This window comes from Tyto alba, unplaced genomic scaffold, assembly GCF_018691265.1.
Source record: "Tyto alba isolate M040663 unplaced genomic scaffold, T.alba_DEE_v4.0 Super-Scaffold_16, whole genome shotgun sequence".
NCBI classification, from domain to species: domain Eukaryota; kingdom Metazoa; phylum Chordata; class Aves; order Strigiformes; family Tytonidae; genus Tyto; species Tyto alba.
The window spans coordinates 3,306,051-3,329,919 of NW_024881278.1; the positions used below are offsets into that span (position 1 = coordinate 3,306,051).

Here is a 23,869-nt window from a genome sequence, read left to right on the forward strand (position 1 = left end):
GAAGCAGTGGCCCAGCCTACTTGAAAACATCTGTCCCGGATCCCAGCTGAGCTCCCCAGTCGCTGGGCTTTCAGCTGCAATCACTTTTTCTCCCTGGCAGCATATTTACTTACCTGTGTAAAGTCAGCCGTTGGAGACCATGAGCAGGTCTTTACCTCTCATCTCCCATCTTCCCTTTTGAAGGGGGGAGATGCATCAGCCCTCAAGATGACAGCTCAGGCTTAAAATTTAGCCTCACAAACAGGGGAAAGGAGCCCACCTTGTGCTGGCCCCGGGCTGCTGGAAAAAGCAGGGTTTTGCTGCATGCTTGTAGCCATCTCCAGGAGTTTTGAGGGTCCCCAGCTATTTCGAGGTCCTCTAGGGACTGTGCTTGGTCTGAGATCTCACAGCCTGGTGAGATTGCTCCTGGTGAGAATAGATCGAATACAGACCCTTGACACCTCTTGCACCCTGGGCTGCAGCTAGAAAACTCTGTTGCTTACAGGGAAAGCTGAAGTTTTCCTGCTGACGTGATGCCAGGGATCAGTTTTTCTCCCCAAGGCAGTGCTGTTCACATTTGATTACACTGAGGAGTAAAATGTGGTGCCATGCTTCAAATACTTTGAATGTCTTGCAACACAGGAAGATAAATTACCAACTTGTCCATCACTTACACTTAGATTACTTTGACCACCTGTGCTTTATGCTCCTTTTATTTTCTTTATGCACCTTTTATTTTCTTTATGCACCTTTTCATAAGAAAAAATTGATTTTCAGATATGCATAGGCTGTGCTTTTAGTTTACGCATAATGCAGATGAGGGGAGAAGCTAGCTAGAAGCAAAATCAGAGTTTAGATTGACTGTTGATAAGGGTGACATTTCCTTAAAAGACCTTTTTTTTTTTTTTCTTTACCCTGCACATCACAGAGATTTTAAATCCTCATTGACTTCTGAAAACACAGCTCTGGGAGGCCAAAGGATGATATATTCTTAACGAGTGTGTAAAGTATAGTAGTTTTAAAGACAATAGATGCGAGGTCGTATTAGGGCAAAACAGTTAATTACCCACTTCGTTATTGTCAAGGTTAATACAGTATTTGAGCACAGAAGCTGTTTTTCATCTCCTTTTGGAAACAAGGCAAGACAGCATTTCTTACAGACAGATCCATTATAGCTTATCACCGGAGGACAGACCGCTACAGAAGCGCCATGAAGGATGTCTACTGTCACCGGGCTCCAGAGCAAACGCCAAAGCTGTCCAGAGAGCAATGGAAATGAAATGAGAGCTACAGCTTCAGAGTACCGCGCTTTAATTCACCGAGATTGAGCCCCATTGATTTCATGTGTGATGGTAACAGTAGCGTAAAATTCGCCAGCACTCCTTCATCTCTTGTAACATTGATCCCTCCTAAATTGCACAATGCGCTGAAAAACGTCCTTTAATAAACACAGGATATCGACTATAGCAAATCCCATCTTTCCATGGTGAACCCAGTGAAAGCTGCACCTGCGGTAGGGCTCGATCTGCTTTTCGTGCATGCCAGGGTGTTGTACAGGTTTCCATTACATGATCTTCCTAGACAGAAACAAAGGCCTCATCAATCTTAGCCCATCAACCTTCGCAAATAATGCTTTGCTTTTAATTATCTACTTCACCTGCAACAACTTTGAAAATGCCTTAAGCTTAAAAATGTGGAGACCAGTAAGTGGTTAAAGAAAAAAATTAGAAAAAACCCTACATAAATAGATACAGAATATGTATAAAAATAGAATGCCCTTCCTATATGGAAACACAAGTTGTGGTTTTGAGTTTATAAAGCCTTTAAAACTGCAAAAACTAGTCTAGTTCCTGTGAAACTATTTACCAGGTTAACCATGTTTATATCGCTTTCGCTGTAGCCTTTATCTGTTCCATTTTCTTCCAAGGTTTTTGTTTTGCTTTTGAAGTCGGAGCTAGAATTTCCCATCTTTTGTGATTCCTGCTGTTGTGTTTCAGGCCCGGGAGGCTTTCCCTCCGCTCACCGATGCAGCGCACGGCCTGGTGATGCAGAAACCCGAGTCTCCGTTCCCAAAGCAAGGTCCCCACATCAGCAATTCGGTCTTCCCACTGAACTCGTACCTTTGAGCCTGGGTGCTTCTGGCCCCGGTGCTAACGTTAGGCTCTTGGGTTTGGGAATTTGGGCCATGGTTACGGCCGTTCTCAATCTCTGGCTTCTTTCTGCAGATGCCGCGTTTCCCAGGAAAGCTGCGGGTGCTGGCGAGCCCCCGGCACTTTCTCTGTAGTAAATGACTGCAGGACAGGATACCGTGGCACAACATATGTTTCATTCTTTATAACATCTTTGATTCTGTTTTTTAGGTTTTGATGCTCTGTGGGCATCCTTACAGAGCAGTTATTCTTATTACTCTTACAGAGTGATACCTGCTTCGGGATATTAATTTGGCTTTTAAACCTGGTAAATTGTTCTGCCCAACAGGGAGGCACCCACTGTATTTCAGATTTGTGGATAAACATCTGAAGTTCTATTCAGATAGCAGAATACTTGACAATGTAACGTATCTCACAGGGTCTCAGTGAAACACTTCCTAAACTCTCAGCTCTATGAACACTATTGTCTTTTGGCAGGAATAACGCTAGGTGTTTCCCTGGAAAAAAATCAATCTCATATGGGCTGTCTGATTTAGCTAGAGGAGCATCTCACCAAAATGTATTGTCTTTTCACATCAGGCTAGTGCTAAATTTAAAAACAAGCCAAAGCAAATAGAAACGTTGTTGTTGTTATTAATAATAAATAATTTTCACAATGATAATAATTGTTAGTAATAAAGCACTGACTATTCTGTAAAAAATGTGCCTCTGGCATAGGTAAGTTTTATCCTCTCTGTGTGCTGGCCCTTTTAATCTACTCATAGAGAGGAGCCTGAAGCAAGTAGGAATTACAGCCATCACCCTTGCAAGTCAGTGTTTGCCAGTGGTCATCCTCAAAGTGCTGGGAGAAAAGAAAAGGGCTTTAGTTCTTAATCCCCTTAATTTCCATCAGCCGGGATGAGGCAGCACCGAGGTCGCAGAGCTAACCAAGACTGCTTCATCAGACTGGGGCTTCAGTGGCAAATGCTTTTTATGGGAAATCGGAGCTTCCTGCAAGACCATTTTACTATTAGTACTTTCGTTAAATCCTCATAAGCAAAAAGGTGGCTCCCAAGCACGCACCTGTCAGCAGAAAATCCCTAAACTGCAGGGTTTTGTCATCGGTGGATTCCCTAACACATAAACCCTCAGCCACATTCCTCTAAATCTTCCTTCTGAAGGTATCTAAAAATCCTGCTTCCAGAGAGCATCTGCTTGGAGGAGCAGAGGGAAAACTCCCCTTTTCTATAACCGAAGAGGCCGCTCTGCTCCCAGGGGCTCCCTCTGGCTCCAAGGTCCTTTTGTGCAGCCGCAACGCGGGTTGCTCCAGGAGACCTCTCCTTTGTGAAGGCCAGTCCCGCAGAGAGTATTAAATTGGCATTTTAGTCCTTGGCACGCATTTGCCCAGGGGAAGCAGGGTGGCAGTTGGGTATTTCAGTCTTGTTTTCAATTATAAGCATTTCATTGTCGAATGTTGCTGCTTTATTATGTGATAATTAAATATGAATGATCACGCAGTCATCCTGCCAAAGAGGCTGTAGCCGAATTAAACCAATTCCTCTCGTCTTGCTGAATGGCTTCGGAGCCGAGAGGAGTGATCTATTTGCTGTCCCTTATTTTTGCTGTCCTATTGTTTCGGTATCACTAGCTTCAAAATAGCGAACTAGGCAAGTAATTACGGCCATAAATCAGAGCAGGGATCAGCGTGAGGTCAGGACTGCTTTGCTTGTAGTCTGGCGTTTCTCAGCTGTCTTTTGCTGAATGACGGAGAAGTACACTGCTGTTAATTTGGGGGGGGGGGGGGGGGAGCGGGGAGGGGAAAAGTGATTTTATTAGTGATGAAATACCTATTTTGACAAAGTCTGAGTCCCTGCGTGCTTTCAGGCAGGGGCTGAGCCGCCTCACTGTGCCTGGAGCAGAGCCTCCTCCATCAGCATTGCCGTGCATGAAGGGCCCGTGGCCAGGCTCGACACCGCGGTCGGCAGCCGATGTGCCACGGTCAGCACCTGGTGTGCCACGGTCGGCACCTGATGTGCCACGGTTGGCACCTGATGTGCCACGGTTGGCACCTAATGTGCCACGGTCGGCACCTGATGTGCCACGGTCGTCAGCCGATGTGCCACGGTCGGCACCTGATGTGCCACGGTTGGCATCCAATGTGCCACGGTCAGCACGCAGCGTGGGCAGGCTGCCGCTCGCAGAGGGACAGCTCCTTGGGGTGACCACAGTCACTGCTTAAAAAGCCAGCAAGTTGAATAAGATACGGCTGTAGGTGTTGAACTGAAGCAGATCAGCAAAGCAAATGTGTTTTCCAGTCGAGCCACACTGATTTACGGCCCTGGCCCTTAATCTGTACATCCTGTTCTTGTGGGGTGTTTCTAATCATGAAGCGGCGCTCAATGGGAGTCAACTGCTGAAAGATGGATGCAACCACGTGTTACAATCTTCAGATGGTACGAGGTAGAAATAGTCAATCTTTCTTGAAGGAGAGCTGTAACCAAGCACTGCTCGCCTCCCATCCTACCAGCAGCACCAGTGTTTTGGACAGAAAGGAGTAGGGATGGGCAGGGGGTTGTGGGCAGTCAGTGGTAGCAAGTTCATGTGTGTGGTGCTCCTGCTCACTCGATATCCGTGGCTGGGGGATCCCCAGGGGACTTGCAATATTATGACACAAACAGGGCCACCACTGCTGCCACCACATGGCATCCGTGATGTGGATGTCCCAAAGCCACGGTTGTGCACAGCAGTTTGCTGGATGCCGTGTATTGTAAGGAGATGTAGTTAAGTATATTCTCCTCTTCCCCACGTGTCTCTGATGCTAAATTAACTAAGAGGCAATCCCCAGCGGTAGTTCTGCCACCCGGGAACATACCGTTTTGTAAAGAAAAAGCAAACCCAGTGCCTACTAAACTATACGCTACTTTCCATTCCAACAGTTTGTTAAAATAACACGTAGAAGTGACCACTGAATGATTTTCATTTAACTTATCCGTACCCTGTAAAACAGATTCAGCCCACCAATTTGGCTTGATGTAGACAACTGAATAATAAAAAAGAAATAATAAGTAGTGGTTTTAAATGTCTCTGCTGTTGGCTGCTGACCACCCACCTCTTAAATTGGGCTTTTTAAGAGTGTCTTGGGGTTGCATGCCAGATCTCAGCTTATGATGTGCACCACATTTAACCCATCTTTGTTCATTCATTTCTGCCTGTCCTTTTGTAAGTATTTATTGAGATTTTGTTTTTCTAGCAGTGGGTTATTCTGAGGTATGTGACTGAAGGACGTAACGCATCGCTATGGGTATTTCTGGGTGAATCATGGACTTTTTTTCTTTTCGGTGGTTTTCTTGGTCAGATATTAAACGAAGATCATTATTTAATCAAAGCAATTTTTTATTCCCAGACAATAGTTAGAGGTAATAAGCCTCGAAAGGATACTTCAATCAACGGCCTGCTGGAAGAGTTTGACAATATCTCAGTGACACGATCCAATTCCCTGCGGAAGGAGAGTCCTCCCACCCACCACCAAGGAAATGCAAACCACGTGCCAAGGCACCAGGAGGAAAATGGTTATATCACGTATTCCCAGTACTCCAGTGAGTCAGACACAACAACAGACTATGTCGTGGAAAAATATCGAGACAAGACTCTGTACGGGGAAGAGTTAGACAGGTACTACAAAGGGAGCTATGCCACCAAGCAGAATGGGCACATGATGAAGGTGACTTCCCGGGACATCTATTATTCAGAAGTGACGCCGCTGCAGTCAGACCTGGCCAGGTTCCTCCCAGATTACCATGCACACCTGGAGACGAAGCCCAAACCACTGGAATACGGCGGCCTAAAGCTGGAGTACCAGCGGATCCCCAGCGGATCCTCCCTGGACTATAGAGATCCTTTTCCCTACGCCCCGTCCCGAGCGTCAGTGCAGAGCGAGTGCCCCAAGGAGAGGCTGGAGTACAGCGACGGGGACTGGGGACATGGCCTGGGCAAGGATGAGTATGACAAGAGGCCGAAGTCATCCTACGTGGACCCAGCAAGCCCTCAGCCAGCGATGAGGCAGAGGTCCAGGTCGGGCTCTGGGCTGCAGGAGCCGGCCATGCCCTATGGAGCAAGCGCTTTTAAAGCACACCAGCAAGGACATTCCTACAGCTCCTACACCTACCCCCGCTTGTCCGAAACCGCAGCAGGCATCCCCAAGGTAACGTGACATCCCCGGTGACAGTGCTGCCGAGGCAGGGATCGACCTCTCCGGAAGGGGAGTGCGAAAAAATTAAGCGCGTGCAAGAATTTCGGGGCAAAGAGCCGTGCTTGGGCATGCGATGCCCAACGTGGCCGGTAACATCCCCGGGAGTTGCGTGTGAAAGCCCACCCGCGTTACTCAGGTATCTGAAAGTAGATGTCAGGGACCGGTGGGCTTAAGAGATTTATTAAAAAGCAGGATGGGAGATGCTCACCTTCTGGGGGTTTTACTTGGGATTCCAAATAACCCCACGTTCTTTGGCAGTTTTGGTAGCGATAGGCATTTGTACGCCTGTGCAGATCTCAGCAGGAGGTGAGAAGTTGGTCTGCTTTGTTATCGGATACTTTCATATTTGACTTGTTACTGTGCAAGGCCAAAACCTCTGTGTTTCAATATTTATATTATGTTTATGCCATATTTATATTGCAAGGTTTATTAACCCTTTGCTGCTAATGAAAGTAGGGGTTTACTCGTCTCTGCTTTGGTTTTAAGCAGTGAAATTAAATCAAAGCAGCTTATCTCACCAAAGACCTTTTAGATGTAGTTAAAAAAAAAAAAAAAAAAAAAGATTAAGGTGCCAAAAATCATTTCAACCATGATATCTACAAGTGGCTCAAGTGGCTCCTCCGCACAGATTTGTAGCCTGCTCTGCCTTTTCTAAGTCACACAAGGAAAGCTACCCATACAAGCTGTCCTACCCTACTTGCAATAGTTTGCTGTAACTATTTGTTCAGTTAAGAGAATAATGCTTTTCTTACACATCTACGATGGTGACCTGCTTAAATGTCTAATATTCTGCAAGAGATGTTTTTTCTTCGGTGTAGATTGCACTGAACATTACTGAGTTCCCCTAGCAACGGGCACCGAGATGATAGCTCATTTTTCCAGGGCTGAAGCAGTCTTGGGTTGCTGTGACTTACCAGATGTGCTGAGGTAGGTAGCTTGCTAGGTGGTGAGATGCACTCTGCTGTTTAATGATGATCTGAATGGTGCATATTCTTAATGGCCCTGTGCACTGAGAATGCGGTCCTGTCCAGCTGCAGACCCAGAAGAAGTCCCAGGTCTCTGCAAACCCACGATAGCCCTATGCTGGAGGCATGCCTGTGTCTTGCTTGCTCAGGTTTTGGCTGTTTTGCTGATCCTGTGGTGTAGATTTATAATCAGTGCCCGGCGGTAAATGGAGAGCGATGCGTTTTTATCCCACACTGAATTAAAGCGCAGAGCTGGGCTTTGGAGGTTGATGATAAATCAGGAGGGGGGAGTAGAAAAGTTACCAGGTCTCTTTGCGTGCCTTTCCCGAGCTCGGGGTGTGGTGGGAGGGATGCGTGTGGGTAGCTAACTGTGCACCAGAGTGTGGCATTAAAGATGGATTCTGGAAGTTGTGAGGAAAGCCTGGGATGAGCTATCTGCCATTTCCTTCATTGAAAACAATCATTTTGTCAGTGTTTAGAAGGGAGAAGGACAAATCCAGTAATTCACAGACTCTCTTGCACCTGCTGCCGCCAGTTTTGCAGCATTCAGTAGGGCAGAAGACAGAGGTATATTTTACAGGACTCAAAGCACTCCAGACACTTTGAGAAATATCCCATTAAAATGCAGTAACAACTTCTATTAAAAAAAAAAAAAAAAAAAGAATGCCTCCACGCAAGATTCATTGTGAGCTGTTCCCCTCCTCAGAGCATCAAAAACACTCCTTGTTGTATTGAAACTTGATGATTCACTGTTAAATGCAGCAGTTTCAATTCCCAAACCCATCCACGGCTCCTGGAAAAGCGAATAGCAGTTTCTTGTTTTGGATGATTGCTGAAGACTCTTCTTTTCAAGGAGGTGTTAGTAAGATAATGGTTCATCAAATGGGCTTGCTAAATGTGAATCAGGTCTCAAATCAGATAGTTTACAAATGAGGTTGGTTTTAAGTATAATTAAAAGGGGGAAAGCAGTAAGCAGCGCCAAAGTCTGCAGGCACAAAGGTTTGGCTTCTGACTGCCACAGATGTTCGTTTTGGCTCGTAAATGTGAAGAGCAGACTTACTTCGGTATTATTTGCAGGTGACAGAGGTCAGATAAATCAGATGCCTGCCCTGTTTCCTCATCAGTGATTTCAGAGGTATTAGGTCAGAAGGCTTCCACTGCGTTGGGCTTGGCCACCACCGTGCAGTGGGACCGTGGAGGTGTAGGAAGCTGGAGGCTCAGATTTGGTTCCCTCCAGTCCACCCCCGTGTTACCCACCTGCTCTATTCCTGCAGACTAACTCCAGTAACACTTGCATGGGCTCACAGCCTCTGCTCCGTTACCCTCACCGCACAGAGATTACATCCCGCTTCGTTCAGTGGAGTGTCCTCAATATTGTCACGCAATATCAAACTCATCCTTGCCAGGTCTGCTTATTTTTGGACATTCTGTACTGCGTGTTTTCTTTTTACCCTCCTCTTCATCGCATCTTAACTTTTTGCACCAGATCTTACGATTTCAAAGCTCCTTTCCCTGTCATTTTGCAGTAGCAGCTCTCTGTGACTCGCTCTTGTCCCTCCTCCAAGGGGCTGTGATTCTGCTCTCCCCTTCACTACCTCATACTGCGGTAATGTAGTGGAGGGCTCTTCCTAATCTGGCCACTGCTCAGCACCGCCGTTTTCCTGCTTCGTGTTTTGCAGGTCCCCTGCACCAGGAGGACATTTCCAGCCTGATGAGGGCAGAGCCAAGCCTTTACTATCAGAAACCCCCTCCTTTTCCCCCTGTTTTCTCAATTCCCATGCCAGTAGCATTCCACAAGCCCTGCCTGTCGCCTCCGTGCGTAGAACAGGGGGTCTCGGAGATTCCCACCAGCGAAGCACCCGGGAGTAACCTTTCCCCTTGCAACCTCCGTGTCACTTACAGAGCGTCCCTTCCACCCCTTTTTTCTTTCAGCGAACCTAATAAAAATCGAAATCCGTTTGAGGTTTACTGAAGGGTGAGCCCCCCTCGGCAGGGGCGTGCCGCTGCCCTAGCAGGGTGTGGGCTCCGGCACCTCGCCCTCCAGGCTGCCTGCCTCGCAGGGAAGGGACCCCCGTAGCGGCAAGGGGGTGTTTCCTCCGCGGGCAGGACAAACCAGGCATCGCTGTCATCCGAGGGGGAAACTGAAATGGGTTGGAACACAGTGTTACGTCCACCTTTTAGCAACAAAAAGACCCGACTGCCGGCGTGGCCGTGTGCGGAGGCGGGCGAAGCTGCGAGCCGGTGAAGCGACCCAGCCGGCAGCAGCAGGGAATTGCCTTGCACCACGGCGCCGTGATGGATGTCGTGTCAGAGCTTTGGCTGCTCCTTTGACCTGTTCTTGAATGAGCGCAGGACTGGTTTCTTCTCTCCTTTGTAGTATCTAAAGAATTTCTTTTCAGTAGGTAACTGCGTTCAGCAGCAGAAATAGAATTATTAGCGGAATGACGCGCGTTCGATTTTGCCGTGGTGTGAAACACTGCGTCAGGACACAGCCTCCGAGGAGAGTTTCAGCTGATCGACTCGTTATAGCGCCTGCCTTTTTGTAAGATTTCATGGGATTCGGGACGTGAATGAGTTTACATTGTACCGCAGTGCCAAGCTCAGAAAGCTTTCAAAAAGTCTTAGCAAGCATACATTTCATTTTAAAATTTCACTGCGGAATTTACTTCTGCCAACGTGTTAAGCTTAGGATGTGCTCAGAAATATCAGGCATGGGTGAAGCCTCAAATAATTCGTTAGTGTGGCCTTATCTAGCTTGAATTTCTAAACAAAGCTTTCCCCATCTCAACAGTTAAAATAAAATGGTGTATTTACAGCCAAAGCAATAATTTATGTGTCCCGACGTACACAGATAGATAGGACAGGGCTAGATTGAGTTCCCCCCCTTCCACCAAGCCATCTGAGCACTTTTCCGTGTTAATTAGTTTGGCAGACGTAATGTTCTTCATGAAATTCATGGTGTCTCTGGCCCCCTTCTATTTTATGGCTACCCCCCCGCCTGATAGAGTAAGTGAAATTATGGCTGTAATCGTGTGGATGTTCTGCTGTAACCAAATGAGCATCCTGGGCGGTGGCCGTACAGCACGGTTACGTGCTCGCTGGGTGCTCCGCTCGGCCGGTGGCTGTCAGCGTGCGAGTCTCAGAGGGAAGCAGCTCCAGCTTCACGTTTCTGAGGGAAATCTCTGAGCGTCCCCTCTGGAGAGGCATTCCCTCTTCCCTGCTAAACCTCACGCGAAATGAAAAGACGGGCACGCCCGGCTCACGCATGAGGTAGGAAAGTGCTGATATAATATTGCACTCGGAGGCTTTGCTCCCCGCACTGAGGCGACTCCAGCCAGAAACTCCTCCTCGCTGTGCAGCAGCCTACAGAGATAAATTGATGCTGCGGCAGATTTTTTTTTTTTCTTCTTTTTTTTTTTTTTTTTTTTTTTTTTTTTCTGCAGTCTTAGCATAAAACGGTCAAATGATGTTCCACCGCAGAATTCAATTTCACAGTTCAGTTGGGTCCTTGATTACACTGCCAGATTCAGATTAATGTGCATTTAACTAACATGGATCAGGGACTCCTGGCCGGCAGCCAGCAGTAATAGTAGCAACTGTGAGCTGTGTAGAGTTTGCTGCTCTGTCCACCCCCGTGCACCGCCACCGAAATTGATTGATTAAATGAACTCGTTGCCATAATTATTTGTAATTGTGCTACATCATGAGCCTGTGTCAAACCATCTCCCTGCCCCAAGAGACACCGCGCATTGTCAGGAGTCACATACGTTGTATCATAAATGTGGACATCCTCTTTTCCAGGGGAAAAAAAATATATCTTTATTTTGGGTTGGGGTTCTTTGTCTTACATCCTTTTTTTTTTTTTTCTAGTTTGGATAGAAACACACTATTACATTTGCGAATGTGAAGTATCTATTTGCTTATAGTGTAAAAAGCTTAGGAAAGCTTGGAAAATAAGAAGAAGGAAAGGAACCTGCAAATGAACAAGGCCTCCCATCGGGATAATTTCCTCTGTGATTGTCTCTGATTTCAGATGAAAATTAGCAGTTTCGTGACACTGCAGTTAAGTAGTGTGTCACTCTGGAAAATGATTTAAGAAATGGTAAATTGAATTAGGCTCCTCGGCATACTCATGTATGCAGTCATTCAAACAGCAGCCAGTAGCAGGGCGGGAGATGACAGGGATTTCAGGGTGCCACCGCCTCCGCAAGAAGAGGTTGGGTCGTCCCTGAATTGCTGGAGAAAAGCGTAAGAAAAGATGCAGGGCTGAGAGTCAAAACCCAGAAACTGGTATTTGAAAGGAAAGACACAAATTGGAATTTGCCAAAGGGCTGCTGGTTGTGAAAGGGATGAATTCTTTGAGGAAATGGCCCAGAGAGCCTGCAGGGCACTGCAAATACAGAGCAAATACACTTTTTGGAACATATGCTTTATTAAACAAAGATTATTGTATCTACAAACAGGTACCCAGATAGAAAAATGGACTTGGGTTGCACAGAAGATCTCGTGGTCTTCCCCGGCCTCATTTTAGTGCTGATGAGAGCACAGCAGCCCAATGGTCTAAAAAAAAAAAAATCTCTTTTCAGATCCAGGGTGTCAGCGTCGCGTTGCGAAGAAGAGGGGGCACGCTGAGGACCTTGGGGGGTGCCAGAAACGAACCGAGTGGTTGGCCAGCAAGAGAGCTCCCCGGTCCCCCGCCTTCCCTCATCTGCTTCTCTGTTGCAGGTGGATTATGATCGAGCGCAGCTGGTCGTTAGCCCACCGCTCTCCGGATCGGACACCTACCCCAGGGGCCCGGTGAAGCTACCTCAAAGTCAGAGCAAAGTCAGCTATTCAAGCAGCAGCTACCAGTATCCCCTGGTCTACCACAAAGCGCCCCACTATCACCAGCCGCCCCTCCAGCCCAGCTCTCCCTATATTTCCACCGCCTCCTACCCCAGCTCCCCGAGTATCACGTCAAGTGCTTATCCTCCACCCAGCTGGGGCTCCTCCTCCGACCAGCAGCCCTCCAGGGTGTCCCACGAACAGTTCAGAGCTGCCCTGCAGCTTGTGGTCAGCCCCGGCGACCCCCGGGAGTACTTGGACAACTTCATCAAGATCGGGGAAGGCTCCACAGGGATCGTCTGCATCGCCACCGAGAAGCACACAGGAAAGCAGGTCGCCGTGAAGAAGATGGATCTCAGGAAACAGCAGAGAAGGGAGCTGCTCTTCAACGAGGTACGCTGTTTTGGGTGGTGTGACGGGAGGTTCAACAAGAGATGTGAGCCGAATGGCAAACTCAAAAGCCAAGTTAATACCTTTCTAAAAGAGGTGGTGAATCCCACGCGCATCTAGGCTGTGTGAATGCTGTAGAGCCAGACCAGTTTCACACGAGCTACATCTCCCCCTGGCTTTAAAACTGTAATGCAGTGGGAAGTGACAGTAAACAGCTAAGAAATCTTGCCAGCTGCTCCATGCTGCATATCAGGTGCACAGACGTAGCCCGGCTGCCTTTTCCTGACCACTCGCTGATATAGTTTATTCTTCCGAGATGGAGGATCCAAACCAACCAGACCACTCAAGAAGCATGTGCACCGTATTCCGGCATATACATGCGTTTTGTTTCCTCCCTCCTTCCTCACCGAGCCATTAGCAGTCCCTTTACTTTCTTGGCGGTTACTAAGCAAAGCACTGACAGTCCCTTTTTCATGGAACCACGTCTGTCAGTTCCCACATCTCCTTTCCTCGGTGGTTGCAGCCAGTTCAGAGCCCACAGCTGCTCATGGGAAATTGTTGTCCCAGTATATATTATTTTAAATTTAAGAACACTGGTTTTCATTTGCCATTTTTTCACCCACTTGTTCGGTGCTGAGAGTTTTCCTTCTGCAACTCAAAGACCTTCTCCTTTTTCAGTTCTTACTCCCTTAAGTGGTGCAGCTTCTCCGCTCCCTTTTCGATATGCTGAGCAATGCCAAAAACACTGCAGGTCCCCAGGGAAACCTCCCGGGAGAGCTAACCTTTCGATCCTATCATTTGTTTCCTGTATTTTAGCTATAAGAGGATCTTCCCTCAGCACATAACAGACCGGTTTCTTTAAAACCTTTAAAAACTTAACATTTTTGAATTAAAATACTAGTTTTTAACAAGCTTCACGCCGTTCTCCTTTTGCGCTGTCCGTGACTGTACTGGGGAGGTATTTGGGCTTTCTTTTGCCTCTGCTGGAAGACTGCGCGGAATTGTGTTGTGATAGCTCTAACAGAGCATCTTGTGAAGGGTAACATCTTGAAGCAGGTCCTACATGCTGTGCAGGACCAAGCTGCTTCCCTGACACGCTCCAGTAACTCCTGCCATCTGAAAATTTCTTTTCAGTGGTGCTGAAATTCCTCAGTCTATAGTGAAGCTTTCCCTGGCTGTTGTTTTCTCTCCTGAGCACCTTCCTGACATCCCTCAATACCGTGGGGTCACGGTTGCCACGTTGCCTGGGATTGCTGTTACTGTGGTCCCAGTTCTGTACCGTCCCTCTTAGATGTGGGATTTGAGTCATCTTATGCATATCCCCTACGTTTCCAGCATTCTCTTCAAATTCTGTGCAAAGTACCGTTTGATACATGATGAAGATGACTTTGATGGGTTGGGTGATTGATCGGGTCAAAAAAAAAAACAAAACCAAAAACTCTGTTGTACTGAAAGAAACCGGTACTAAAAAAGCAACGAAATAAACAGTCTTGTTCCTGCAGTCTGAAAAAAAAAAAAAACAACTCAATTATCTAGCACTTATAATTTAGCAACTAAAGATTCCTCCTTCTTCCTAATGCATTTACGATGACTGTTCTTTTTATGTAAATATATTGATTTTGTTTATGCGTTGGCAGAAGGATTAGGGAAGGTGTGATTCATGGCAGAACCTTTACTAAGCACAAAGAGAAAAGTAAAGTGAAAAAGAAGGTCAAACCAGGTGTCAGCTAATGCTTGTAGCAATTCACGTATCTTTTTTTCCTTCCTCACAGGTTGTAATCATGAGAGATTACCATCATGAAAACGTGGTTGACATGTACAACAGTTACCTGGTTGGCGACGAGCTGTGGGTTGTGATGGAGTTTCTGGAGGGGGGCGCTCTGACAGACATCGTGACTCACACCAGGTGGGCCGGGTGGGCTGCGCCGGGACCGGCTGCGTAACGCCCGCGGGGCAGGAGGGAGGTGCTGTGGCTGCTTTCCTTTGTGGGTGCCTCCACACCGTGCCCTCCGGGAAGCGGGGTGCCTCCTGGCTCTGTAGTTTTATACCTATTTGTATATACATACGAAAAGACACATATATACAAACCTAGAAATACATACCAGATACAGACATGGAAAATATATATACGTAAATATATAGGCGTGTATGTGCAGAGCTACATATGCGTGTGTGTGTGAATATACATGTGTATATGTACGCGCGCACACATACTGACACCGTAGCATGCTTACTTTACCAGCATAAATAAGCCACCGCAGCTGAATTCCTGTCAGTACCAGCATTTTTTAAACAGAAGGGAAAGAAATATCCGAAAGGGCTTGCTGGTAGATGGGAATTTGCTGGTGCTTCAGGAGGTAATTTAGCAGCAACACGACTTTCACCCATTGCTTCCTAAAATGGCAAGAAATATCTTCTGTTCCCTGTTTGGGGATCTGTGTTGGTTTTGCTGTCATAACCACGTCAGTTCCAAGGGTGGTTTCTCCCCATACTCATAACCCACATAACCACACTTTCAGAAATGTTAACTGCAAACCAAGCCTAAAGCATAATGGGAAAAGTGGGTTTATGTCAGAATATTTGTGCTTACGGTAGAGCTTGTTCCCGTATTTCGGTTAATATCGTACCTTTAAAGGAGACGATTCGCCAGCACAAAAGCTGTAGTTAGGGAACTGCTCTTCCCTTTCTGAGTGGAGACATTAGATTTTACAGCCCTCTACAACTGCTGCTCACTCATCTTTTCCCGATAAGCAAGATAAAATGAGACAGGAAGAGGAATTCTTTATTCAATTTCTTCCTCTTGAATAAAAAAATAGAAATTTCCACACCAAACCACTGGGAGAGTATTTAGGTGAGCAAGAAGAAAAGCAAGGAACAGTAAATTAGAAAATTTGTCTCCTCTTATAGTTTAGTGACACTCCTAGATCGTACCAAAAGCAGAGCTGTAACACAGATTTTTTTTTTTTTTTTTTACTGTTGCCTTAGCTGATGTGCTGAAATAAATCACAATACTGCAAGTCATTTGTTAACTGCTGCTCCCCAAAACATTAAAAGCTCTATCTTAGATATTTCTGACAGGAGTTCAATGGCAAACAGATGTGCCCAGAACACCACTTCTTAAGAGCTGTCATGTATTTTTTTTACTCAAAATAGTCTTTCCTTAATCTTCTGGGATTTTTTGTTTTGTTTTGTTTTGTTTTGTTTTTTCCTTTGTATGACCTTCCTTCAGAGATTTTGCAAAAATGCTGCAAATGGCACGCAAAGTTAAAGCAGAAACCTCCACGGGTGTTTTTCTGCTCACGGAGTAGAGGTGCTGGGGATGTCCAGTGATGGGGCAGCAGTGCCGGGACGCAGGACCCGTCCCGGCCGTCGCGCTGTGCCAGACGGCTTCTTCCAGAGTGGGGTTTTGCACACATGCACAGAAATGAGGACTCTCGCTGTTTATTTTTCTGCTGAAATATCCTGAATGTTTTTATGGAAGGCATAAAAGCAAAGAAGTGCTCTCGAAAAGCTACACCCAGGGCCTGATGTTTTGTCTGCACAATTAAGAGTGTTTTGGTTTTTTTTTTTTCTCATATTTATTCCATGCCTGCTTCCATCCCAGTAGTGATTTACCCTCCTTGGCAAGCAGTGAGTTTACTGTAAATAAGGCAGTTCTGTTATTTTCCAGAGGGAAAGAGGCTCCATCACATAGTACGCTTTGCTTTTTTAGTGCTGCAGGGAGCCTTATCCAGACCTCACGGCAGAGTTGTTCCTCATCTCCCCTTTTTTGACAGAAATAGGAGCAGAGAGTCCCCCCACAGAGCCGTTGCCTAAACGATCTCCTGGCTCTCTGCATACTGGCGTGGAGGGGGACTCGTGCCTCCGCTCCGGCTCCCCCTTTCCCGCTCTCTGTTAGTGCTCAGCTCATTTTTCCACCTTGCTGTTTCAGGATGAACGAGGAGCAGATCGCGACCGTCTGCCTGTCCGTCCTGCGAGCCCTGTCCTACCTGCACAACCAAGGCGTCATCCACCGCGACATCAAAAGCGACTCCATCCTCCTCACGAGCGACGGGAGGGTGAGCGCCTGATGGTTCCCCTGCCGGTTCTTGGGGCTGGCATGAAAATAGCTGTGCCCGTCCAAAGCGGCACTAACTGAAAAAAAAAAAAAAAAAACAAAAAAACAAAATAACAAGCCAGGCGCATGAAACCAAGGGCTACAGCCTGTGAATAACTTGTTAGAGAGCCGAAGCAGAGAAGCACGGGCCCGGCCTGGCCAGTGGCTGACATCTGCACCGCCTGCAGAGTCCCCCGGGGGGAATCAGAGCTGCTGAGAGGCAGTGCCAGAAGGAACCCTGCCACGCGGGTGATGCTTAGGTGATGGGAGACCTTCTTTTATGCTGCACTGCTCCTATTCTGATGCTTCTCAGAAATATTTTCTTTTTACTGTTTTTAGTTATCCTTTCGTTAGCAAGTTTTTATACGTTTGCTCTGTTTGCCCAAGCAGTTAGGAGGCTGTCGTCAGTCTGTACGGAGAGGAAGCGTTCCGCATTACTGCTGAAACGCTCCCCCGACGGTGAGAGTAGCTTTTGCCGTAGGTACACTATCAGGATGCTTGATAATACCTGTCCCACACTTCCACTTGCTTGGATGGAGTGCTGCTCTCAGTGAACTGGTCTTGCTTCGTGTTGTTAATAAGTGGGGAAAGAGGGAGGCAAAATGCACGACCGGCTCAGTAAGCAAAATAAAGTTTGCACGCAAAAAAATACCGCTTCAGCAGTGTTTGGTCCCAAAGAAGTTATTATTTCCTTACAAGGAGAAAGGTAGGTTTGGCCAGTGGTATTTCTGGGCATACACAGCCGTAAAACTTGAGGCACCTAAACCTTGGGGCACCCAAAGGCTTAGATGGAGGCAGGCAAATCACTCTTGGATAAAGACCCTAATTTCTGCTTGAGTCGGGCACTGCTTTCCATCTCACCTTGTGGCCCCAGTGGGATAATCTGAGCAGGAACTCATGCACTCATGGCCGGTGAGTTCCATAAGCAGGGCTTTAAGGGTCGCTCCGCTGGTGTTACACACCGGCCTAAAGCAAGACTTAGCAGGTTGGGCTGAGCTCAGGAGCACCTGGTTGGTCAGGAGCCAAACCTAGACCTTCTCTTTCAGAATGTAAAACTCTTGGCTTCCCAGGCCTGGTCTGATTCCCTAACCAAAGGCCTGCCTCTATAATTTGATTCCCACTCTGCCGAAGGAGAGGGATTTTCTTCCTGCAGCAGTCCCAGGCTGCTCCTGTCAATCCTGTCAGGGAAGAGAATTCCACATGTGTAGGAGTTTTTCAGCTGCGATTTCAATCCGTGTTGCTGAAATAGCATCTGATCTGCTCTCAAGATCTGCATACAGTGCCTCATTATACTCATTACTCCAGCACTTATTATCTGCATTGCAGATTTCTTCATGGCTGTGTTGTGCAATTATCTTTTTTTAGAAAATCGTCTTCTTTTATGTACTCGAATGAGCAATAGATATGCAAAACCTCTTGTGCTCCTACAAAAGAAGATTGGGCTCTGCTTCCAAAATACGCATTATTTCTTCCATTCCTCATCCTGTAAACTGAAAAATACATTTAGCATGAAGAACTTGGCTATTATTGGCTTTGTTTTAGAAATACCAACAGTCATTTCGTAATTCTGTTAAAAATAACACCCTCAGTGTTAAAAAAAAGTAATGTCTGCACTGAAGCCAGAAGAAAACAAATCAGTGCTGATAATAAGACGCTGGTCTGCACAACGGAGGGATTTAAGCGACGTGTCCCGGGGCTGTTTGGGCTCACCCCGTATCCCCAGGCGCCGAGCACACCAGCGCATACACGACTTACAGACCTCGGAGGTGGGTCACCGTTGGGCTGTGGGGCGTGCAGCTGGGGGCGATGGGGGCTGGGCTGCTGTCCAGGACAAGCCTTATGATGGCTTCTAGGCCTCCAAATAAATACTTGGGGGGGAAAAAAACACCCAAAACTTTAGCCTTAAGGGACAAGCTGTTTCTGGAGGGGGGTGATGCCACTGACATTGACTAGCCTGCTTTGGGTGGGGGTCAGAGGGGTTGTACAGCAACAAGGAGGCAGACATGATAATTTTCCGTAATTTTAGTTGTTTAAAAAAAAAAAAAAACCAACCTGGCATAAAAGTAGGAGCGGGCACATGATGCAGCAGGAGCTGCTCTCTGGAGAGCTTGTGTATCCCATTATTTCTATTTCAGGTCAGTGCCACAGCTACTCAAGGACAGTACCGTCTTTAATTCCTGAGTTCCCAAGCCAAGGATGAAGGTCCCCATAACTCTTACAACCGTTTTGGAAGAGTCTGGTACCCTTCCCCAGTTTAAGTCCACGACTACGTAAAGACGACAGTTTCTTTAGTGATGGTCCACAGTGTGAGGTCCTGGTCTTTAAAAATCAGTGGCAGGGGTGTTGCTTTCTGTGAGTGCTAGACCACGCTCTCTGGGGTAAAAGAAAATGGGGTGAATGAATGGCGCTTGTTTCATCTGTTTTCTGGCAAACTCGCGGATTGTGTACCAGATACAAATAATAGGAGTGGTGTGTATCCCTTGAAATACCTATATTATTGAATATCGGTATACGTACGTAGGCTACAGACACGGGGTGGGGGGTGTGTATATATACACACGGAGGAGTTGGCCTTCAAGAGGGGCTTTTCCTTTCCAGATAAAATTGTCCGACTTCGGGTTCTGCGCCCAGGTGTCGAAGGAGGTGCCCAGGAGGAAGTCGCTGGTTGGGACGCCGTACTGGATGGCGCCGGAGGTGATATCCCGCCTGCCCTACGGCACTGAGGTGAGTACAGGAGATCTTCTAAGCCACAGCTCTGCCCGCCTGCCCCCTGCGCGATGCCTTGGTCGACCCCACCGAGCCCTGTCAGAACCGTGCAGGCAGAACACATTTATGCAGGTATCACTAAATAGCAGCAATTACGTTTGGCCTGGAGTGCTGCACCGTGCCTTGTCTCAAAGCCCTTCTCCAAGACCAAGTCGTTGAACAACGACTCCATTTAGCGCACTAAACAAGGTGATGCCACATACTTTATCTCCGGGTGCTCTATTAAAGGAACCTGCCACCATTCTCACATGGTGAAAGACCCTTGGGTGACCTTTAATGTCGAGCCTGCAAGCTCGAGCTGCAGCCACAGGTGTCTGCACCTGCATATGCCAAACAGCAGCCAAATCGCACGCCCGTACTGGAACAGCCAGGCCGCAGCAGCATTTGCAGCAGCCCCGCAGGCAGAGAGATCCGCTCTGCTTTCGTCCAGCGAGAGCCCAAGATTGATGCCTCCCTCCCGAGGAGCACCACCACAGGCGCAGGCGTGGTCCTGGAGAGCCCAAACTCGGGAGCTGGGCGGGTGGGTTGGCTTGCACCCGCTGTTACAGCATTCGTCTCCCCATCGGCTCGCTCCTCGCATGCTCTCATTAGTTGAGAGGCAGGGAGGGGCAGGATCCCCTCTGCGGGAACTGTTTTACGCCCTGCCAAATGGTCTGAAAAAAGCCAACGCACACGTTTTTCTTGGAGCCCCCTCAGATGAGCCCAGCAAGGTGGGGACCCGGCAGCTGTGCAGCTACAGATGTAGTTACACATGTACATATACACACGTACGCACATACCTATAGCTAGGTAGCTATGTACACACACACACACACACACAGAGGGGGAAATGAGCCGAGGCCAGCGACAGGAGCCGCTGCATCTTCACATAGAGCAGCAGGGAGAGCACCCACTGGAGGGCAAGGGCACCCTGCCAGCACCCACGCCCGCCCAGGACGGGTGGCATTGCAGACAACATTTCAGGGATAATAACATCAGCTATTATTAGCCCATTAATAACACTGAAGGGATCATAAATTGGCTGAATTTATGGCTGCATTAAGTTTCACCACTGGAAGGGAAAGATTAAAAAAAAAAAAGGCTTTAAGCTGTAGGATCATGTTGACAAAGGAGCAAAAGCAGTGTGAACTTGCCTTTGCTGTATTTGGGCTGGCAAATGACAGCAGGAATTACAGTCATCAGAGGACTGGGATTCTGGAGCAGCTCTGCAGCAGGCCAGGAACAAAAAAAAAAAAAAAAAAAAGTGGGTTTTATTTTTTTAAGCTGCAACTGGATCACTTTCTGAAGGGATTATATAATGTGTTACCTGTGCTCGCTGGAAACGGGCCCGGGTGCAGTACATGCCTGCGTCTGCCTCGGGTCTCAAACAGAGCTCCTGTAGTCTTTAAGATCCAGGTGAGTAACTGGTTTCACAGCAGCTCAATTGTATTCTGCTCTCCGACCAGCTGCACCTCGCTGCAGCGCTGCAGGGCCAGCCCGGGGTAAATACTCAGTGGGTGCAAAGCAGTGGAGCTGAAATGCAGCGCAGGAGGGTGCAGCCAGCCTCCCAAACGACTGTGCCGTAGTGCTTCCAGTGGCCAGCACCTAAACTGACTGTAAACCCGGGTTTTCAGGTGTTTCTCATTTATTTCTTCAAAGCACTTGCTGCTCAGAAGTGAAAAAAAAAAAAAAAAAAACGCAAAACAAAACCCTGCTGTTGGCTGGTTAAAAAAGAAAGATTTGTGGTGCTGGCTCGCCGGACCGCCGGCTTGTGAGCCAGCTCGGAGGTCTGCATGCCCCCGGGGGGGCTGAGCCCCCGGGCCGCCTCGGCGCCGGCCACCAACAGCCCCCCCCCCCGCGTTGCAGGTGGATATCTGGTCCCTGGGCATCATGGTGATAGAGATGATCGACGGCGAACCGCCCTACTTCAACGAGCCGCCGCTGCAGGCCATGCGCCGCATCCGCGACAACTTGCCGCCCCGGGTGAAGGACGTGCACAAGGTCAGGCTTTCCGCCGGTGGCGAGGGCCCTGCAGGTACCAGCGGTCACTAGAGAGCCGCAGCCGCGCGCTGCCCTGCCCAAGGGAGAAATTGCATCTGTGAGAAATAAGCCCTCCCCCCCTATATATATATATATATATATAAAAAAAAAAAGTTTTATTGGGGACAAAGTGGAGCAAAGAATACAGGGCTGGGCGCAATGGCGCGCCCTGGAGCCAAAGGGGCTCCCTTTCATTGTATAAAAGGTTACACATTCATCTACTCTAATACATACGCATCGCTACTCCAAGGTAGGGAGGGAATATTACAATTAGTTCCGAGAAATCATTAACATATCCCCCCACCCCAAATTCCTCCCGTCGCTCTGCGCAGTGCTCCCGGGTGGTCGTGGGCAGGGCTCTGCAGATGAAGGCTCACAGTCTTCTTCGCTGTGTTCGCTAGCTGACCCTTCCTTCCGTGCCAACTCAGTCCTGTGGTCCCGTACACCTTGTCCTTCAGGTCTGGGCTAATTTGCAGCCCCTTTGTCTTTCTGGCTCAGTGGTTTCAGTTCCTCTCTCATCTCAAGGACAAGGGATACCAGGGATGGCCCGTCCTGTTCTTTCTCATTCCATTGCAAAGGAGTTACCGCCCTTTGATATGGACCACCTGGTGAGCGTCCCGGAAAGGGGGCGGGGGGCTGTTGGGTTGGTGTTTCCTCAGATCAACTCCCCCCTTTCCTTTTCCCGGTACTAAATTCTTTGCCTTTTCTTAAAATTTGGATCGTGGTACTAATAACAGCTTTAGCCTAACTCAATAAAAGTAATTGCTTAATTACTTGCAGCGAAAGCAAAATTCTTCTGTTTTTTACCACACATCTTTCAGGCACAAACTTGAGCGGCGGGTCCTACGCCGGGCTTGCGCGGGGAGGAGGCGAGGCCGGAGGGCTCAGCACCCCGCTGCCTTTTTGTGCCAGGCCCTGGCTTTGCTTTTGCAGCGAGCGGCGGCGAGCGGAGCAGGGCCAAGCTTTGTGTTCTCTGCCCTTCCCGCCCTGCCCGGGGACCGGAGCGACTCGGCACATCAGCCCTGCTCTGGGTGGGTTGGTACCCCCGGGCCCGGTGCCTCCCGTGGGTATCTCCCATTTGGGATGTGCCTCTAGGAGCCAGCCCGGAGCCCGCAGCGTACGTCAATGCTTTTCCCACCCACCCCGTGCAAAGCTGTGCCGTGTGCGCTCTTCTGCGCCCCGCTGACACCCCCCAAATACTTTTTCCACGTAGAAGACACACGGCCTTTCAGGTCGGTGCATCTGTCGCCGTAGGGAAGCCCAGCGCGTCCCTCATCTTCCCAAGCAAAGCAAGGGTGCACAGACCCAGCGCGGGCTGGAAACGGGTCTCTGTCCACCCCAGCACCACGGGGATGTTGGCAGCGGGTGTCCGTGTCCGCCCCTGACGCCACTGCCGTGTTGCAGGTCTCCTCGGTCCTCCGGGGCTTCTTGGACTCGATGCTGGTGCGGGAGCCCTCGCAGAGAGCCACAGCACAGGAACTGTTGAGACACCCGTTTCTCAAACTGGCTGGGCCCCCGTCTTGCATCGTGCCCCTCATGAGGCAGCACAGGCATCGCTGAAGCCGGCGACTTTTCGGGAGGAGGTGGGTGCAGAGCCTGGATGACAGCCGCCCAGGAATCCCGGTGGTTGAGAACCGCGGGCAGGGACGAGCGAAACCTTGGAGAGGAAAACCAGCCCCACGGAAATACCACGGTGTGGGAAAACCCAAGGAGGTGCTCCCCGGGGGGCGATCCTGGCCACCCGTGCTCCGCCGTGGACCCTCGCTCCCCAGCGCTCTCGTCTTCTCGGCCATCTGAGGCAGGAGGCACCAAGTGCAAACGAGGTTGGGAAGATCATTAGTACAGCGTAGCGCAACCAGAGTGAAACACCAGAATTGTACTGCGGGCTGTGGCACTTCTGTTTCAGAAGAACACTTTTCTGAAAAAAAAAAAAAAAAAAAAAAAAAAAAAAAAGCACTTTTTATCTCGGTCATAGCAGCGCAATGTATTTTGCAATGAATTTGTAATTTTCTGTACAGTACGTTTTGATAATTTGCAGTACTTTGTCATGTAACTGTTGTGTTAGTTGAAGTAATAAGTGTAACTTAGCAAGAATTTGAGAAGATAAAGTTTCCTACTTTTCTAACCCTTTTGAAAACAGGAAAAAAAAAAAAAAAACAAACAAACAAACAAAACAAAACCCCACCCCCCACCTTTAGGAAGTTAGAAGTTTTCGCAGATTTTCCCATCAGGGTGAGGAGAGCGCTCATCGCGCCGCCGGGGCAGCGCTGGCAGGGGGGCAGCGGGTGCTGCCGGGGCACTGGGAGCTGCTGCTGCTGCTGCTGCACCTGCTGCACCTGCTGCTGCTGCTGCTGCTGCTCCTGCTGCGGCTGCTGCTGCTGCTGCACCTGCTGCACCTGCTGCTGCTGCACCTGCTGCACCTGCTGCTGCTGCTGCTGCTGCACCTGCTGCA

At 48.5% G+C, this 23,869-nt stretch overlaps 1 protein-coding gene across 3 annotated transcripts in view; it reads left to right on the top strand.

Moving 5' to 3' along the window:
- The window catches only part of PAK5 (p21 (RAC1) activated kinase 5), a 90,462-nt gene extending 66,842 nt beyond the window's left edge, over positions 1-23,620 (top strand). For all 3 annotated transcript variants that reach the window (XM_042789747.1, XM_042789746.1, XM_042789748.1), the window contains 7 exons: positions 5,512-6,309; positions 12,048-12,539; positions 14,309-14,442; positions 16,468-16,594; positions 19,231-19,356; positions 21,244-21,378; positions 22,822-23,620. In XM_042789747.1, coding sequence (XP_042645681.1) covers positions 5,512-6,309; positions 12,048-12,539; positions 14,309-14,442; positions 16,468-16,594; positions 19,231-19,356; positions 21,244-21,378; positions 22,822-22,977 — 1,968 coding nt within the window. In that variant the 3' untranslated portion in view covers positions 22,978-23,620. The remainder of the gene's footprint in view (positions 1-5,511; positions 6,310-12,047; positions 12,540-14,308; positions 14,443-16,467; positions 16,595-19,230; positions 19,357-21,243; positions 21,379-22,821) is intronic.
- The last annotated feature ends 249 nt before the right edge of the window (positions 23,621-23,869 follow it).